The 14,861-nt window shown below is 40.3% G+C and overlaps 2 protein-coding genes across 2 annotated transcripts; both read left to right on the top strand.

The window, feature by feature from the left end:
- Positions 1 to 658: 658 nt before the first annotated feature.
- klb (klotho beta) lies at positions 659 to 5,372 on the top strand. Its single transcript, XM_063483343.1, has 6 exons — positions 659 to 1,414; positions 2,217 to 2,730; positions 2,839 to 3,107; positions 3,209 to 3,465; positions 3,633 to 4,564; positions 4,951 to 5,372. Exons 1-6 carry the CDS (start codon positions 659 to 661, stop codon positions 5,370 to 5,372), a joined length of 3,150 nt encoding a protein of 1,049 aa, XP_063339413.1.
- A 2,667-nt stretch (positions 5,373 to 8,039) lies between these two features.
- On the top strand, positions 8,040 to 14,861 carry ube2ka (ubiquitin-conjugating enzyme E2Ka (UBC1 homolog, yeast)). The gene is made up of 7 exons (XM_063498214.1): positions 8,040 to 8,388; positions 8,971 to 9,064; positions 9,223 to 9,281; positions 9,407 to 9,489; positions 9,760 to 9,859; positions 13,172 to 13,300; positions 13,402 to 14,861. The coding sequence occupies exons 1-7, from the start codon at positions 8,326 to 8,328 to the stop codon at positions 13,474 to 13,476; spliced, it is 603 nt and encodes a 200-aa protein (XP_063354284.1). The 5' UTR covers positions 8,040 to 8,325; the 3' UTR covers positions 13,477 to 14,861.

Below are 14,861 nucleotides of genomic sequence, written 5' to 3'. Positions count from 1 at the left end.
ATGTGTCAAAATGTGCCGTTGCTGATTTGTTAGAAAGCTGAAATCCTCTAACGCAAGTGATTACAAAATACAGTGTGTGTGTTTGTAATGTGCAGTAAGTCTTACTTATGAAGCTAAGATCAGAGTACAAGCTAATTATTGACACAAATGTTCTTTACAGCAATCAGCATGTGCCTGTGAGCTCTGAGTCAGTCTCTATACACCCTTGGAAAGATAGCTCACTATTATCTTTATTAGCTGTGTTGAATTATGACTCTTTCTTTTTTATTAATTTGGCTGAGATCCAAGAATAATCAAGCGCTTTTTGAAGGACAGGTTAAATTAATCAGCCGGAATGGCCTCGGTAGTAAAACAAGCATGTGAGGACATGAGTCAACCTTTGTATGTGTGAACATTACGTGGTAGGGAGGGGTTGAGTGGGAGCAGAAGTACACTGGGAGTGAAAGATAGGGACGCAGGGTGTCAGATGGAGAGTACAAAACCTCGAAGCTTCAAATGTTCCTCTCTGCTCGCTTTGATCACTTCAGCCTCTTCTTCACCCACATTATGGATCTCTTATCAGTCATAAGGGAATGCATTATTTTCAAACGCGCGCTGACGGACTGACATCAGCTGTCTCATTAAGGTGGATTTTGGAATCAAGGTAGAAACCTTCAGTATGCTGAACCATCCCAAATGTCACTTCCTCTTGTCTTCTCTCCTGTTTTCCTTATATTCTTGGAACAAGGCAACCTGCTCTCTTGGGAAGAGCAGGGATATTTGGCAGCAGCCCAAACCGGATCCCACCCTCAAAGGGCAATCTTTCCTACATGACACCTTCCCTCTAGGCTTCCTTTGGGGCTCTGGAACTTCTGCTTTCCAGACAGAAGGAGCCTGGAACCAGAATGGGAAAGGTGCCTCAATTTGGGACAGTTTCACCCACTCCTCTGTCAGTGGCAGCTTGGACAGAGAGGCTGCCAATGTGGCAAGTGACAGCTACAACAGATGGGAAGAAGATGTGAAAGCATTGGAGTATCTAGGTGTAAGGTCATACTCTTTTTCTCTCTCCTGGCCCAGACTCTTTCCTGATGGAAATGCCCGAGGTCAGCCCAATACTGCTGCTGTGAAGCATTACAGTTACCTCATAGAGAGGCTTCTGGAAAAGAAAATTGAGCCCATCGTCACTCTCCATCACTGGGACCTGCCACAGGTGCTGCAAGAGGATTATGGAGGCTGGAAGAACGAAACTATGGTGGAACTTTTCGAGGAGTATGCTACTTTTTGTTTCCACACTTTTGGGAGTCGTGTTAGGTATTGGCTCACAATGCATAATCCCTACCTGGTGGCCGTGCAGGGATACGGGACAGGAGTGCATGCTCCTGGAGAAAAAGGGGGACCTGCCACCTCTCTTACTGTGGCACACAATCTGATAAAGGTCAGTTACACATGGGGACCTAGCAGATTTTGTCAAATTTTTCACGAGTATGTAATTTTTACTCTTCGTGTTCCTCATCTATTTTGGTTGCAACGCCAGCGATATGAAGAATATCTCCAGTTACACACATACACAAACTGTGTAAACTTTGAACTCTCACAGCTTTATCATTTTACGATAGACAGTGAATCTTTATATTGCTCGAGTGATTTTAGGTCAGAGGACAGTGAAGCAAGAAAGCCCTGATATTTCATTTTAATACAATCAAATTGGTCATGGCATATAAAACTAGTGCAAACAAGTGCAAAACCTTGCTGCTTGCTTTGTTTTGTTTTTTTTGTTTTATCTCCTTGATGACTCGTCAATTTTATTTATATTGATTGGCTTGTGATAAACACGACAGTTAAAGAGACACTGCGGTCAAAGTCCACCACATCAGCACTTGTCTACTGGAGAGAAATGGTGTGTGTCAGGAAGTCGGGGAGACATGCCTCATTAATAATCACTTTCAGTTTACGCAAACAAGCACAGATGGTGTACCTGCAGCGCCCAGTGAGCAAATAAAACCAAAAAAATTTTAAATAAAATAACCATTTATATGTAATTGTTTTCATAATTACTCTCTTACCTCTCATTTTCCCTCTCCTGATCCATAATCAACTATGTTATGTATACCTGTGCTTTTCATAGAGACACAGTAAATTTTGCTGAGTCAAATAAGTTTATTTTACAGTGAATATGTTCAGGAAAAAAACCAACAAAACTAAAAACATCACACTAATGTGTCTGCTGTTATTTCTAGGCTCACGCTAAAGCATGGCATGCCTACAACGCCAACTTCCGCACAACTCAAAAGGGTAAAGTGTCCATTGTTTTGGGCTCCCACTGGGTGGAACCTCAAAGAGGCAAAGCCATTGATGCAAGTGCTGAGCTCTGTCAGGAGTCAATAGAGGCAGCTCTGGGCTGGTTTGCCAGTCCCATCTTTGGTGATGGGGACTACCCAGTCTCTTTAAAAACCAAGCTTGGGGCTCTTCTACCTGCATTCACCCTTGAAGAGAAGCTCTGGGTGCAGAAGACAGCTGACTTTTTCGCTCTATCCTTTGGGCCTAACAACCTCCGTTTGGGACAGAGCGTAATCAGCTACGGGCAGACGGTAACCCCAGACCTAAGACGACTCCTGGGCTGGATAAAGCTGGAATATGGGAATCCAAGTGTCCTAGTAGCTGAGGGAGGCTGGTTCTCTGAAGCCACTGTAGGAAAGGAAGACACAGTGGGCATCTATCTGATGAAAAGCTTTATCAACCAAGTCTTGCGAGGTAAGCAGAACGCTGGGAAGAACAAATAAATATGAGTTAGACAATAAAGTCATTGAGACACAAACATTTGTCTATCTCACTCTATTATTACTTTGTTTTCTTTCATAGCCATTAAGCTTGACGGTGTACAGGTGTTTGGATACATGGCCTGGTCTTTAGTGGATGGATTTGAGTGGAATTATGGGTATAGTATTAGACGAGGCCTTTTTTATGTGGACTTCAGCCAACCAAACAGAACTAGGAGCCCCAAGAGCACCGCTCAGTACTACAGAGAAATAGTTAATGATAATGGCTTCCCAAGTGATGAAACCTCGCAAGAGGTGAAAGGCTATTTCCCCTGCAAATTTCACTGGGGTATTGCAGACTCCACTTTACAGGTAACAAGACTTTATGATTATCAGCTATGGAAGATGTTCAATAATGCTCCAGACGCCTAAAGAACACATTTTAATTGTATTGTTTTGTTTTGTTTTTGTAGGTCCACTTCTACCCTTTCTCCCCACAGTTTACTGACCCTTATTTGTACAGTTGGAACTTGACAGGTGACGGATCGTTGCAGCAGGTCCCAGGGGTGAAGCTCCAGACCAGGCGAGCACAGTGCACAGACTATTTGGCTATCCGTGATCATCTTAACCTGCTGGAATCGACAAGGGCATCTCACTATCGCTTCGCTCTAAACTGGTCTCTGATTTTACCCCAGGGAGACCTCTCTAATGTAAACACAGAAGCTCTGAGGTAAAGATGCACACACACACAGTGACAATTCAAATAACACAATTCATGTTATAACTGTAACTTTACCTGAGTCACACCCCGGCTATTGACAGAGCAATTTCGAGTTCATACGCACTTACTTTGCCTGAATCAGTCTCTCTGTGTCTACACTCTTGACTTTTACAAAGGTATTACCGCTGCATCGTGACCGAACTCAAGAAGCGGGATCTCGAGGCTCTTGTGGTTATTTATTACCCAACACACCGATCTCCAAATCTGGGTTTACCTGTGCCGCTGCATGCCTCAGGTGGTTGGCTCAATTACAGCACAGTGAACGCTTTTCAGGAATATGCAGCACTTTGTTACCAGGAGCTAGGTCCCTGGGTTCAGAACTGGATCACCATTAATGAGCCAAACAGACTTGTAGATGTTTATTCGAGTGGGGAAGACAAGCATCTGGCAGCTCATAACCTTCTTCTGGCTCATGCAAAAGCCTGGAGGTTATATGAGAAGGAACATTACAGTCAACAGCAAGGACTGGTATCGTTAGCACTACATGCTGACTGGGCCAAACCTGCTAACCCCTTCCTGGAGTCACACACAGTGGCAGCAGAAAGATTCCTTCTGTTTGAAGTTGGTCGCTTCTTAGACCCATTGTTGGGGACTAGACGTGAGGAGAAGCACAACATGGGGGACTACCCACAAGAAATGAGAACGTACCTAGAAGAGAGAGCTCGAGTAATGGGCCTTCCTGGATCTCCTCTTCCTAACTTTACTGAGACTGAGAGAGAGGAACTGAGAGGGGCCTTGAGTTTTATCGCACTAAACCATTTTACTACCCGTTTGGTTTCCCCGCGTTCCCACACACAGGACAGTTTTCAGCAGAAACCACCTCCTGATCATGACTGTCTGATTCTTTCTGATCCAACATGGCCCTCTTCTAGCCTGCGGCAAGCTATTGTGCCATGGGGCTTGCGTAAGATGCTAAAGTGGGTTAGCCAGAGGTATGATGGAGCTATACCTATCATTGTCACCGGGAGTGGAATTGACGATCAGGCTCCTGTTGAGGATAAACTCAGGCAACACTACCTAAGGAGTTACCTGCAGGAGGCACTCAAAGGTGGGGCAAACATTTTAGACAATTTTCGTCCTCAGTCCAGGATGTGTTGTGTAACAATATTTGGCAAGAATCAAAATAGAGTCTGCAGTGTTCAGGATGTTGAGACAGAGATACAGTTCCACATGTGATACAGGCTTAATGACCTTATTGCTTCCTACTATAAAAAGCTTTATATACTGAGAAACCATGAAAACCATAAAAACAGAAACGAGGGACGAGGAAAAACAGTGCCATAAAGGCCATATTGCCCTTTATGGCACTGCCCTTTATGACTCACCTGTATTTGCACATGGAAGCAGTGTAGTTTTCTAACACAATAAAAGCTGCGTTTTTTAGATAAAGTATTCATCTTACTTTTCTGTTGTTATATTTCTATTTCTGTGCAGCTTACCATCTCGATGGAGTCAACTTGCACGGGTTCTACGTGTGGAAACTCCAAGATCGACACGTACCACAGTATGGCCTCTTCACCTCATCCCAACACCAATCCAAAGCCAAAGCCTCCATTAATGTGTACAGAGAAATCATTGCTCTCAGTGGATCCCCTAACAATGACTCAGTGCAGCCCTGCAGGTTTAGCGAGCTGCATGAGCCTTGCTCTATATGCGCATGGATGTTCACAAACAAAGCAATGCTGGTTTTTGGGGGGTGCCTCCTAATAACAGCTGCAATGCTGGCAGCGCTGGTGGTTTTTGTCATAGTCACCAAAAGAAACAAAAGACGTGGTAGAGGAAAAGTGAAAGTTGGGTTGAGCAGGAGCAGAAGAAAGGAAGGAGTGTGTTTGTGTCCACCTGGTCTAAAGCGATAACACTAGGAAAGACTGACTCATTCGTGTGTCATAAAAAAACCTGTGGCTCACTGACTGGGAAGGGCAACGACTTGTGTACGCTTCATTTGTGTCTGTTTCTGCTCATGTGACGAATGTGTGATTAGTTGTGTAAAATGTAAATAAAAGCAGAATGCAATGATTTGCAAATCTCATAAGTCTACATTTTATTCACAGCAGAGCACAGGAAATATATTAAATATTTAACTGAGATGATGTACCATTTTGAGGAAAATATTAGCTTATTTTGAATTTGAAGCCAGCAACATGTCTCAAGACAGTTGGGACACCATCATGTTTATCACTGTGTAGCATCCACTCTTCTTTTAGTAAGAGTCCATTAAGATCTAGAAACTGAGGAGACCAGCTGTTCATCATTTAGGAGAGGAATATTGTCCCATTCATGTCTGATATAGGATTGTAGATGTGCTACAATCCCGCTGGGTGGAAGGTCTAAACTGCAGGCAGATCTGTTTATTACACTGAGTCTTCTACTAGAAAATCATTCAGTTTAAAGTTTAGCATTGTCTTGCTGAAATATGCAAGGCCTGACGTCATCTGGACGGGATCATATGTTGCCGTAAAACTGCATATACCTTTCTTGTTTGATGGTACTTTTCCATACGCACTAATACACTTCCATACCATATGAGATCCAGGCTTTTTAAACTGAGTGCTGACAACAATACAATACTATTGGATATGTGAAGATCACGGGTCTTGTCTCTTGCACATAGGGATTTCTCCAAATTTTCTGAATCTTTTGATGATATGTAGCATAGATCAGTAGATATTCAAAACTTTCTATATTTTACCTTGAGGAAAAATATTCTGAAATTGTGCCACAATTTGTTGTCACAGTTCTTTTCCAGAGTGGTGAACTTCTACCCATTTTTACTTCTGAGAAACTGCTCTAAGATGTTCTTTTTATATCCAGTCATGTTACTTAACTGTTGCCAATGAAGTTAAACAGTTGTATCATGTTTCTCTACCTGTTTCTTAGTGGTACCACTTATTTTTTCCGGCCTTTTTTTGTCACTGTCCCAACTTTTTGGGACTTGTTGCATTTTCACAAAATTGTAAAGTGTCTCAGTTTAAATATTGGATATTGCCAAATCATTGCATTCTGTTTTTATTTACATTTTACACAACATCCCAATATTTTCAGAATTGTTTTTGTGAAGCTATTGTGTTTTATTGTTTCTACATATTTAAAAGACTGTAAAATGGCAACAGATTTAATGAGTGTTGCAGTGAGAAGCTAGGGCATGTGTCAGTGTTTTATAACCTTACATAAGTGATTACGTGAGCTCTATGTTTTATAATAAACAAATATGAGAAAACACACCAGTGCAAAACATCTCATAACGATAAAATCTAATAAAAACATGATCTCAAATCACCAATCAGTTTTATAAAAGTGGCTTTCTTTTCATAAGACAACAAAGGCATTGATTATAACATGTTTTTTTCATAGACTGGATGTTCATGGGGCAATGATGCCCCCTAGTGTGACTGTTTGCAGGTATGATGAAACACTATGAAACACTTCTCTGTTATTTGTTTAAAAAACATGCATATTTCTCATGTGTGTCCTGTAATAAAGCAGTGTGGCTACAGAATGGGGTTTGTGTCTGATTGCTGCACAGTGCAGTTTAACTGACAAAAAAGTCACAAAAGCACAGTGGGGTACTTTTGGTGTTATTATACATATACATACATATACAATATTATACATGACGATTAAAGATAAGTATTCCACCCTGATTACAGCATTTAGCCATGTTAGTCTGTAAAGGCTTGCTGATGCAGATATTTAAGTCTATAACATATTAGTTAATTTTGATCTGATTTTAACTGGGTTTCGACTCTTTTCTGAAGACATGATGAAAGTCTGATTTGACCAAAACGGAGCATAGCATTTTCCTTTTCATTAATAAACATATATATATATTTTAATGTTCCTATATAAAAATCACATTTTTTAAAAATAAAAGATGTAACGATCTTGTTTCTGATAAATTATGGTCCTAGGTACTTTGGACCATTAGTTGGGCTCATTTCAAACAAGTTACATTTGACTGATTGGTTTATAACTTTGTTAAGTTTTGAGTTATTAGTAAAAAGAATATTTTCGGTCTTCCTCAGATGAAGTCACAGCTTATTTTCCTCAAGCCAAATGTTAAAAGATTCTAATTCCTGACACAATTTGATATCCTTAGGATTTCTTCCCACTAACTCTAAAAGCAGAATTAGAATACAGCTGAGCAGGATCACATCTGAATGGCCACAGTGGCCTTTTAGTTGTTTCATTTTTGTTTTTTATTCTTTCTACACTTTTTCTACGCATATGTTTGTGTCACCAAAATGCATATAAGAGCTTTGCTCTGATCATCAGATGAAAACACCTCCTCATTTCTGTAATGTGTTAGAGGCAGTTTTCATACTGCATGTGGTGCTTTAACAGTAACAGTTACCAACAGCAGAGTTGTCAATTTTGACTAAAAGGAAGTTATCACATTTTACTGATTAAATGTAACCGTAAATGCATACCCCCCCACGGACACCCTAATATATTCATTGTGAGCCGATGAACCAATAGCAGAAGGGATTCGGGATGGCAATACTGATCACATGACCCCTCTCCTCCAGACTGCATGCAGTTTGGTATTAAAATGTTTTCAGTAGCCCCAACCATTGTGTTCTTATACATTTGAGATGACAGACAGACGTTGAGACATTTTGGCGAATTATAACTTTGTATAAATAGCGAGGACTGACGGCGCTCGGCGGCCAGCAGCCTTCCTGTTGTTATTTTTTTCAGAGTGTATTTAAAACGTGCAAAGGTACTGTAGGCAGAGCAAGCTAGCTTTAGCTTACGTTAGTCAGGTCGGACGGCGACGAGGCCCAAGCCGGACGGGAACACGGGTGAGCCATGGCTAACATCGCAGTTCAGAGGATAAAACGGGAATTCAAGGAAGTGCTTAAAAGTGAAGAGGTGGGTTGTCATGTTTGCCACTCGAAGCTGTGGCTTTAATTCTTTTCTTTCCTCTTTCCGTGACTGCGGGGGCTGAATGAGAGTGACGCGTCGCTGGCTCAGCTGTCAGATTGCTAATCACCGAACTGCTAGCTTGAGCTAGCAGCCTCGCCGATAGTTATTAATACACCACAGCGTGGAAGATAAAGCCAAGAAATTAACTTTTGTTCCAATCTGAAAGCATGACCGCATTAAATCATCCACAACTTCTTGTTGCTAGCAGTACTCGGTAGCTTACCATGCCTTCTGTGATGGTAAAGCTAATCGGGATAGCCATAGCAAAGAGTGTAAGGTGGTGTCCGCGTGTTTTATTGAAGGTGTTCTTTGCACATTTACCCTGTACAGGCTCTTCCCTATTTAGATTAGTGTGTATATCAAATCTAAATCCAAAGGATTTGCGCAACAAGTTGATCAACTTTGGTTAACGCCTGTGGGGGGTGTTAACTTGTGCTGCATAGTCTTGTTTTGTATTTGGTGACTTAACACCTTGCGTTCTCCTTTTCTACTTAAGCCATAACGCACATTTGGTTTTCCACCTTTCAGACTAGCAAAAACCAGATAAAGGTGGATCTGGTGGACGAAAACTTCACAGAACTTAAAGGAGAGATAGCAGGGCCACCTGACACGCCATATGAAGGTGAGGAGCTTTGGGGGACACGCTCCCGGCTCTCGTGAATACATGGCTGCATAACTTTTGTGATATTTATCATCACTGAGAAAAGGTTGATCCTGAAGTCTGCCAAACTCTTTAAATGCTTGAATTGTTCTGTATGATATCCCCTTAATTTCTTCCAGGAGGTAGATATCAACTAGAAATTAAAATCCCAGAGACGTATCCATTCAATCCACCCAAGGTAGGGCTCAATGTCTCCTCCTTATTAATGAAAGTATGAAATACTCTTGAAAGTATTCCCCTCAGAAGTTCTCATTTACTGTAAGAATTCAGCAATGCTTTTCTTCTGCATTTTTCTCATCTCAGGTTCGGTTTATCACGAAGATCTGGCATCCCAATATCAGCTCAGTCACAGGTGCAATATGTCTGGACATTCTTAAAGACCAGTGGTGAGTAAATGTGCTCCAAGATTCTTGACATTCTCCATCTGTCAGACATCCATTATGAAATATTTTGTGAAATTTAAGGCCAACTGCAGGTTGCTTCTAATTCCTACATGATCAGAACACTAGCACAAAGCTTTTGGGAAAATGACTAGATATAAATAGGATTAAATAAAAGATTGTTTAATGCATTTTTTAGTCATAATATTTAGAGACCACGGTGTATAGGTACTGTGAATAGTGGTTGCTTTAAAAACAGCGTGTATGTGGTTTCAGGGCGGCAGCTATGACACTGAGGACAGTTCTCTTGTCATTACAAGCCTTACTGGCAGCCGCAGAACCAGATGATCCACAGGATGCTGTGGTAGCTAATCAGGTGGGTGTGTATTTATGTTTTCACTTCTTTTCCTGCTTGAACATGATGCATCTCTACTAGCAATTGTTACTAAATATGTATTCACATGTATACCGTACTACAGACGTGCCTCATATTGACTAACAGTACTACAGTATTGCTGTAATCTGGCTGATATATATATGCAGTATGTTATTTATACTGAAAATTGAAAAAATGTGGGGTCATTGTGTAATTTTGTAGCGATCTATTTAGCTACTTTAGGTACTTTGAGGCCTGGTTGATTCTGCACTTTCTGATCACTTGCAGTGCAGAGTGTGTTCAGAATATATCAGTTTTGTTTTTAGCCACTTGTGTTAGCTTTACAGTTTGAAGCCCTGGATTCTTCCCTCAAATACACAGTTTGGTGTTTTCTTACTGGTTGAGCAATGTTCAGTGGTATACCAATACTGCATGTAGGTTTAGTTTCTTTTTTGTTTGTCATAGTAAATAAAGTTTGCTACCAAAAACAGAGTATTATAAAACATGATTGTTTTGGTAATACAGTCAAAATTTTAAGAAGAAATGAAATTGTCTCCAGGAAAAAAGTCAAAATGTGGAGATTTCTTTTTGTTTATGTGCTGAAAGAACATTTTGTGTAACTGATTCTGTAATATGATTTCACTAACTCTCTAATCCACCTTGTAGAGGGTATAGCAGCCATGCTCTAATCTCCACATTTAGGCTTTGTTTTTTCTCAAATGGTATTTTCTTAATGTGGCCCCAATACTCTGTAATTCACTGGGATTTTTTTAGAGAAAAAGAGGGAAAAAAAGGCCTTCCAAGCCCTGGACTTTACATTATTTTGGCTTTGTATCAAATACTTTCATTCTTCCCGTACAAGGTAAATGGCAGCCAAACCCTGTAAAACTTGGCAGTTGATCCCTTCAAAGTTGATCGCAGTTTTTTTAAGTGTAGGAAATGCATTATTCTGTGATCCTGTGAGAGGTCAGTGGGCAGTGTCTTGTCTTTTTATTTTAAAAGATTTCATTTTCTAGTAATCAGTGTAGCAATGGCATCCAGCTAGGGCTGTGCGATATGACCAAAATCTCATATCCCGATATAAAACATCTATCGTCCCGATAACGATATAAATCACAAAAAATTTAATATTTTCTGTAAATTCTGTGAATCTCGGGTAGGTGAAGTGTTTCCAGCTGGGCGTCGTGTACCTGGAGTCGAGTGTTTTAACCGATGCATGAAACTACACATTTTTAGACATAGGTTGTAACTGCCGCCGTTTTTGTGAGTATTTATTACAAGTATTTCTTTTTTAGCACCTGACGACTCTTTTTTCGCTTCTCATCCGTCAATACTCTGCATACTTTTTCCACGTGATTCAGTTTATTTTGAAAAGTTTCAACAGGATCTTGAGCTTTATTGTGAAAGGTTTATGTGGAAAATAAACAAGCGGACATGCGACGGTTTTACCGTAGTTGTTGCTAACGACAACCCATAAAAACAGGCGATTGTCCGTCCGTAGTGAGGTTATATTAAATATAAGAGAAAGAGAGAACTTTAAGAAATTAATATAGCCACCACTACAGTGACCATCAAAACGATGAAAAAAATATTGCTGTAAACAGTTTATTTTGCGACACCACGAAACAAACGATAGCGTAAAATGAAACGATAGACGTTTCTATATCGTCATCCGATATATATCGTTATATCGAACAGCCCTACATCCAGCCTATAATTTTTGGAAGGTATGTTCCTTCAGCAGCTATTCCAATTTTATAGTTAATAGCTTTTCTAGTTAACAAATGTAATCCTACTCTGAGCATATTACTAAACCTACTGTTACTAATCACTTGTACAGTTAATTTATCTTTTGGTGAGCAACATGCACTCCAATGAGAAACAAAGTAATGAAATGAGGTTAAATAAGAGGAGTGGTATAAATGTTTTTGATATGTATATCACAACAGTGAGTTTTTCTTTTTGAAGTTTAAACTAAAAAGCGTTTCAAAGTTGATCGTCTCTTATAATACACCAGTTTCAATGGCAAAGATTAATTTCTGTGACGTACAGTAACGGAAGTATCAGTTCCCTGAAATTGTTTATGACTAAAGAAAACTTCTAAAGTGCATCTGGGTAAACTTTCAAGAATCATATTACCATGTGGGATAGGTGACTCGTCAAAGCGTGTTAAAGGGATATGAATGTGCTCCCTATATGTATTTTATTACCCAACCCATCTACCAGCCACAATTGCATCAAAACGATTTCAATAATAGTCATGTTTTAACATTCACCAGACGTGAAGTTTGTGGTCTTGTTTTTTTTTTTTTGTTTTGTTTTTTTTTAGATTTTAGTCATGAGATTAAAATTATGGTATTGCTTGAAAAAAGCGTGACATACTGCGCTGCTTCATCATGACTACACTCCTGCCCCCTTCACCTTTGTACTGTGGTGCATACTGGAATGCTTCTATTTTGATAGAGGTGCTTAACCTTCAATTTTGTGGAAGTGGAACTGGCAGAGAAAGAAGTCTAGTAAGTAGAGCTGATGGCAAATGATTATGCTGGTGGCCCTGGGGGGCATAACTTGGTGATTGTCAGTACACACACCTAAAAGGACAAGTATCCTGATCATACTTCTGCTAACCTAAATCAGCTTTAGAAACTGAAACTTCATAGCTAGGGACCTGGCTCTCCTCACCAGCAACAATCCTCTACATGTTAGTTGGATTAGCTTCAAAGAGAAGTTGTTTTCTTGCTGTTTGAGGTAAATGCTGGAAATGCATTTTTGCAAGTATTGATAGGGAACCTCTAGAGAGTAAGAGATAAATGTCCCCACCATTGTTGGGTATTACCCAAAGTTTCCAATCCCCCCCAAAAAATTGTATTAACAGGAACCTGCATCTAATGTCTTATTCACTTAGCAGCTTCGTTGTTAATAGTTTATAGTGATGGGAAATCTACACTCTAAATTTCAGCTGAATAATGCGTACACAGCATGGAAACAGAGCGCTTGGCAGAAATGGCTACCTGGCAAAGTACAGCTCTACCACTTCCTCTGGCCCTGAATTATCATGTTAGTAATTTGTTGTGTATAAAATGGTACAGAAGAGTGACTATTGCACTAGCCCCAAAAGATATGTTGATTGTGACACTGAATATTTAATTTCTTAACACAATGCCAACATGGTGCTTTTTAAATGTTTCAAATCTAGATAATTCTTCTCTTGGCATCGATGACCTATATACAAGTGTTTCTGTTGTGGACGGTGGTGTGCATTATTTTAACACAAATGTAAAACTGGTTTTTCCATTTGTTTTTACCGCGCAGTACAAGCAGAATCCAGAGATGTTTAAACAGACAGCGAGACTCTGGTCTCACGTCTACGCAGGCGCTCCCGTCTCCAGTCCGGAGTACACACGCAAAATAGACAAACTCTGTGCCATGGGCTTTGAAAAAGTAAGCGTCTCGAAATCTTTTCTCTCTCCTGCTTTGAATCGCGATGTGAAACTCTCGCAGAATAAATCAGCATGTGTGACTGGTTTTGTTTTCCTCCGCAGAATGCAGTAATAGTGGCATTGTCGTCGAAATCCTGGGATGTGGAGACGGCGACAGAGCTGCTGCTCAGTAACTGAGTACTTCTGGCACCTCCTTCATCTTCCACTTAATCCCAATCTCTCCCTCCTACCCACACATCCTCTCTCTCTCTCGAATTCCCACTGTCTGAAGGCGTCTCTTCCCTTAATGTACCCTCTGTTTTAAAGTGGACTCCTCACATCTACACTTGCCCTCTTCTCCAGCCCCGCCTTTATCCCCTCTGTGTTGCGTCTCTCATCTGCACTCGTCACCGTCTGCTGTACAACACTCCAATCAGCCGCTCTGTGAGCTCTTATCTCTGGTTTCTTAATTCATTCAACATTCCACTCAGAGCTACAATCAGAAATCACACTTCACCACCTTTGAAGCAAATGCCAGACTTAAGACCCCGCCCACACCCGCCAATCTCCCAGCTCTTTCTGGCTCTGTGCAAGAAGCAGCTGACAGCAGCTTATCCTTGCCTATGCAGTGCATTTTACTTTAATTTGTGAAAACCTTGGTGGGAGAGAGTCAAGCCATTTAGGGGAGGGGCTCTTTTGGACCTGGTCCTGATTTAACACACTTTTGGGCTGTTTTTCTGGACGAGGATTAAGCTGAGATTTTGAACTTTTAAATTGGAGACTCGGTCAAAACTTTCTTGCACTGTTTCCAAACCATACCTTAATCCCTTCACTATTCCAAAATAAAAACTTAGTAATGTTGGCGTCATTTCTAACAGCATAGATTGCTGAACAGAGAATTTATAATTTGAGATGTAATATTAGGATTTTGAGAATAAGTTACTGGAAGTATCTAATTACAATCATAGACATATTTGTTATATTGTGGGAGTTTTCAGGGCAATAACAGTGCTTTAATTGGACATAAAATTGAGGGGAAAGTCACAAAATGCAACAAAGTAAACGCAGAATGCGTTCATCAGCTTATTCCGTGTTCTAGAAATCAGTTCAAGTGTCAAAAGGTGTTCACACAGTAGCCATATTCATTTTCATGCCATGTTTCACCCTCTTCAGCTGTTGGCAATTGACCCAAAATCCAGGAAATCTTCAGTTACTGTCCTCACAACCTGTTCTTCACTTGGCTTACTTCCTTTCTTCCTTTACCCCCACATTTTTTTTTAGAAAAAAATCATGTTTTATTTGGATATGACTTCTACAGGAATACATTTTGATTCTTGTTTTTAAACGGAGAGAAAAACACATTCAGCAGTAACACAACCTGTCACAAGTCTGGATAAAAAATGGTTCAAAATGATAGAAAAATATAGCATCAACCTACCTAGGCCAACAGATAAAATGTCAATGATTCATCTGTAAATAAAATATTGAAGTCTGTGTAAATTAATCCACCCTCTGTGCTTTCTGTGTTGCCTCTCTCACACACGCACGCGCACACACTCTCATGCACACTACTTGACAGTAAT

Source organism: Pelmatolapia mariae, linkage group LG2, assembly GCF_036321145.2.
Source record: "Pelmatolapia mariae isolate MD_Pm_ZW linkage group LG2, Pm_UMD_F_2, whole genome shotgun sequence".
NCBI classification, from domain to species: domain Eukaryota; kingdom Metazoa; phylum Chordata; class Actinopteri; order Cichliformes; family Cichlidae; genus Pelmatolapia; species Pelmatolapia mariae.
This window is presented reverse-complemented; position numbering and strand designations above follow the sequence as displayed.